The sequence below is a fragment of the Scatophagus argus genome, chromosome 17, assembly GCF_020382885.2.
Source record: "Scatophagus argus isolate fScaArg1 chromosome 17, fScaArg1.pri, whole genome shotgun sequence".
In the NCBI taxonomy this organism is placed as follows: domain Eukaryota; kingdom Metazoa; phylum Chordata; class Actinopteri; family Scatophagidae; genus Scatophagus; species Scatophagus argus.
The window spans coordinates 10,701,615-10,706,293 of record NC_058509.1 but is presented as its reverse complement, the minus strand read 5'-3'; the positions used below and the strand labels follow the sequence as shown (position 1 = coordinate 10,706,293).

General features: G+C 42.2%; 1 protein-coding gene across 1 annotated transcript; it reads right to left on the bottom strand.

The window, feature by feature from the left end:
* Window positions 1-723: 723 nt before the first annotated feature.
* lratd2a (LRAT domain containing 2a) lies at window positions 724-2,762 on the bottom strand. The gene has a single exon (XM_046418112.1). The coding sequence runs from the start codon at window positions 2,185-2,187 to the stop codon at window positions 1,363-1,365; it is 825 nt and encodes a 274-aa protein (XP_046274068.1). The 5' UTR covers window positions 2,188-2,762; the 3' UTR covers window positions 724-1,362.
* Window positions 2,763-4,679: the final 1,917 nt, after the last annotated feature.

Here is a 4,679-nt window from a genome sequence, read left to right as displayed (position 1 = left end):
AGCTGACCGACCGCTGTGTGCTTCAATTCCTAGTTCAATACTAAAGGTTGCAGATGAAAATGGAAATCATTTAGGTCAAATCTAGACTCTGCTTAGAGATAAGATCACATCATGTAAAAGCAAGGTTTTATAAAGAACAACTTATAGGTTAGCTTCTACTTAAGTCATACTTAAGATCAAAACTGACTGTTAGTGTTTTTTATAAAGGAAGCACCTTTATGAAAACACTAGTTTAGCTCACAGCAGTCCATAAAACCCACTTTGTACAGCAGAAGGATCTTCACCCTGATGAAAGTGGTTTGTTTCTTTGGTATTAATCACACAAATTAAAAAAAACTCACAAACCACTTATGAAGTAATGGAACTTTCCAGACGTGACAGCTACTTGTTTTAACCATTTGGTGTAGGTGTGAAAACACCATACATTAAACAAACAACATACTATGAACTGTAATCTTCACAAAGTTGTCTATGGATGAAAAACAGTTTAAAATTGAATGTTATGTTTGGAACAAAATTAAGAAAATGGGTCTTAAGGTCAAACAGTTCAACTTTTAAACACAGGAAATAACGTTAATTATTAAGAAACACTTTGAGATCACATGAAGATGATGAGCAGTAAATACACAGCAAATGTTACTCAGTACTATATGTACTCAGTAGTGCTTCTACTTCACTAGTACTTCTTATTGTGTATGTAAGCAGAATAGGACAGAAGACTCATTTCAAAGAGACAAGGATGGTTTACTTGACCTTTGGGTACAGTTATGTTGGGTACAGACTTTGATCACCGTTACACAGTCCAGCTCCACAACATTTTCTTCAGATGTGCTGGTGTGAGAATTACCCTTAAAGGCAGAAAGAATCCTCCTTGTATTCAGCGAGCATCCCTGACACTTTGCTGTCTGGGTGAGCCGAGGGATGAAGTTAAAGCACACAAGGATCAAATAACAGGACACACTATGAATAGAGAAACATTCCCTCTAGTTACAGAATCGTGACAGATGGTAAAGCTTGTATAAAACTATACATTCTTTTGACAGGGGCTGTTGGAGCTGCAAACAAGCCTATCAGCCAACTCAATCTATTCAATTTCTCTCAGATGATTGAATTCATAATTGCTAAGGCCATTAAGCATCAGAGGATGTTGAGGACTGTGGCTTTAAGGCAATAACATTGTTACAGACTGGCGTGAAAACATGGACTATAATCAAAACAGAAATGATGCCACACGTGCTCCGTTTAAAACTAAAATGAGGAAGTGAGCGTTTGCTATAAGCGGGGTGTAACAGGTTATGTTTGGTGAAGGCTACTCTATTTGCAAAGCAATTATTTATTAAGGGAGCATCAAAAGTACAGACATCAGTCAGCGCCTGGCTCACTTTTTATCTCCTCCACGCTGCTGAAATGAGCGGCGAGCTCCCGCAACACGGCTGTCCTGCCCAGGTGATCGTTCCTCCGCTTCTCCATGATCATGTCCTCCAAACTCTGAAACTCCAACACGTGCGAATGCTTGTCGGACACGAATATTTTCAACCTGTAGGGCTGCTTGCCAATCCGTATCTCCCCACCCATTTTGAACTCCCTCTTGCCGTACATGCACCAGGCTGCAAAGCACTCGGAGTTTCTCCAGCTTAGCTCTCGGTCCTTTAAGCCCACTTGCTCCATCGCGTTCTGCACCACCATGTCCGCACCCAGAGCTTTGAATTTGTAAAAGTCGTTCACGATCCGACACCTCCTCCCTTGACTTGCATCCGTCAGAAAGCTGTTTTTCACCTCGGCTCTGTGCAGGTGCACCACCTGGAAGTCCCCCACGTACACAGCCCAGTGCGGGTACTGCCCAGTAGCCACAAACTCCACTAAGTCGCCTGCTTTGCATTTGTTCAGTAGATTCTCCGGGGAGTAAACCTCCAGGCTGGCAGACTTGACGCTCTTCTCGTAAATGCATTCATCTCTGTAGTAGACGGCGCACTCCACCTCGTCTCGCTGGTCGTAGTGTTTCTCTTCCTGATTCGGATCCTTCTCTGTGCCATCGACCGCACAGCCATCCTCCAACTCGTCGTCGTCGTTAGAAAATATGTAAGAAACGCCGATCCGTGGACCGTCCTCTGTGTCCACGCCGTTCGGATCCACCGTAGGAACTTCTGCGTAACTTAAATGTGACAGTCTGTCCATCTGGTTCCCCATGCCGCTGCTCACCTATTAGCAGTCTGTGTAATACGATATTACAGTCGAGGGCTGTTACCGGTCGCCAAACATCACCACCATCCGCCCCAAAGCCTCACAGGTTAACATTTGCACATTTCTGCTGTCGAGTAGGGCTTATATCCAAATTACGCGTAAAGAGAACACCGGTGATGTAACTGCTGAGACAGCCTGTTAGTGTCCCATCAACAAGTGGAGTTGGGAGAAGAATACAAACTGTTTTCAGATTCAGCAAGGAGAATTATCCCTCAGGTGTAGCCTCGTAGACTCACCTGCTGTTTCCCTGCGTAAAGTTCCGTCCGCCAGCTGTCACATAAGAGACATTGGGAGTTAGAATCCAAATCCTCGACACACAGGAGCGCGCATATGTTTGCACACAACGCGGATAAACTAGTCCACCATGCGCATACACTGCGCACTGTGCGGCGGCGGACTGGAAGCAGGTCTGTGGCTCGGCATCGCCCCAGCGACGCTCTCCTTCCACACACACAGCTCAGCTTTTAAAGCGGAAGTGCGCGTAATTTTCATCACGGCACCTTTGATATCCGCTTCTCATCTCCAGACACCCTGAACGCTGTTTGAAATGGACGTTTGTATGATCGTAAAGTGTTCACTATATGACGTTCTGACTCAATTAAAATGAGCTAAAAACTCAATGAAACATCCCTTGTTTTTGTAAATAAACTTTTCTGTGAATGCTCTTACACACAGTATACTGTTGGCATATGGGGTGAAATATAAAGGATACATAATTTTTATTTTATTATTTTATTTCATGTTAGCATGTTATTTTACTGTGCTATTGAGTTTTTTATTCCATATTATTGCTTTTTGTTGCTAATTTTAATTAATTTGTCTCTTTTATTTTAGCTGGTTAACAGTTGAGTTAATTGTATTTAGCAGATTCTTTTAGAATATTTTATTTATTTATTTATTCGCAGTTTGTTTTTATGTATTTATTGTAGCTTTGATCATGTTAATTTTTTGTTATTTGATGGTGATTTTTGATTTATTTTATTGTTATATCCATGTTATATCCAGGTATTTCAATGTGTGTGTGTATTTATTGATTGATTTATTGATTGATTGATTTTACTTTGTTGTATTTATCCATTTTGATGGTTTTAATTGGATGGGGGGTATTTCACATTATTTGATTAGATTTCTGTTATCAAAAACTCACTGTACAGAAAAAATGCAGTCGAAGCAAACGCATCCTAAGTTTTGAGGCTTACAGAGGCTTTATTAATAAATCACAGATCTACACAATGAGGCGGATTGTGTGTGTGTGTGTGGGGGGGGGGGGGGGGGGGGTCCAAAATTTGCTGATATTTAATGGTTATGTCCACCTGTCCCTCCTTGAATGAACTGAAGCTGTGCAGTCATTTGCTCCCCCTCCATGTCCTGATGGGACCATAATGTCTCCATTACGTTTGTAGTGGCTTGTAGCCTGCCTAGATTCACTCTCAGTTATGGGCTATTTTCTCACCACTGTATCCCACAGGCATAGGGAATGTGCTCACTTTGTCCCAAAATGGCAAACACTGCAGCAGCCTCTGTGTGAAAACACCTGTCCTAAAAGTGGTATGGCCGCGAGTGAGACAGATGCTGAGGGCTCTGAGTATGTCTGACAGGCTGTAAAGGGAAACAAAGGTTCAGTTCTGCAAAGAAGAGAGACAGACAGAGACACAAACTCAAACCGAGCAGAAGAACCTGAGTTTGACCCCTGCAGTGAGCTGAGTACCCACAGGAGGGGACAATTACAAACTGACTGCAAAGTCATCCAGAACGGTAGATATGATAGAGGACATGTCTCAACAGAAAGACAAATTCTCCTTCCCTCTAGTTTAAACAGGCAGAATGGCCTCAGTGGACTCAGCAGATTAGCACATAGGCCTTTGAATAGCCCTCAGGTTAATTAAGAGACAGCTTTCCTAGAGCTACACAGGATCACATTGTTTGATTTCCAATGCTGTGTAATCCAAATCCAGATCTGGGTCACGGGGTTCAAATCAGATTTCTTCATGCAGGTTTCCAGGGCAGGACGAAACCAGCATTAACGGATTGTAGTCTCGCAAGCAATGTGGCACTGTGGCAAGGTCTGTGTGTTAGTGCACAACTATAGCAATTACATTTTGTACAGACGTTCATGGTCTCAGATGATGAACCCTAATGACTTTGCTTATCCCCAGAGATTTATTACATAGCACCAGCATCATATTAAAACTTTGACACACCTGCTGAAATTTCACAACTCATCCCATCTGCAAGTTGGCACAAAATTTATTATGGACATTCATTGTGGTTGTGAGTGAAATTTGTAGGGGATGGATTGCCATTAAATTTGGCACACCCAGTCACGTCTTCCTTGGGATTAATTGTAAGAACTTTGGTGACTTTTTAAAAAGCACCACATTCAGGGCAATTTTTAACACTTTTGTTGACTAAATGCTTGCGAAATTTAGTCACATTGA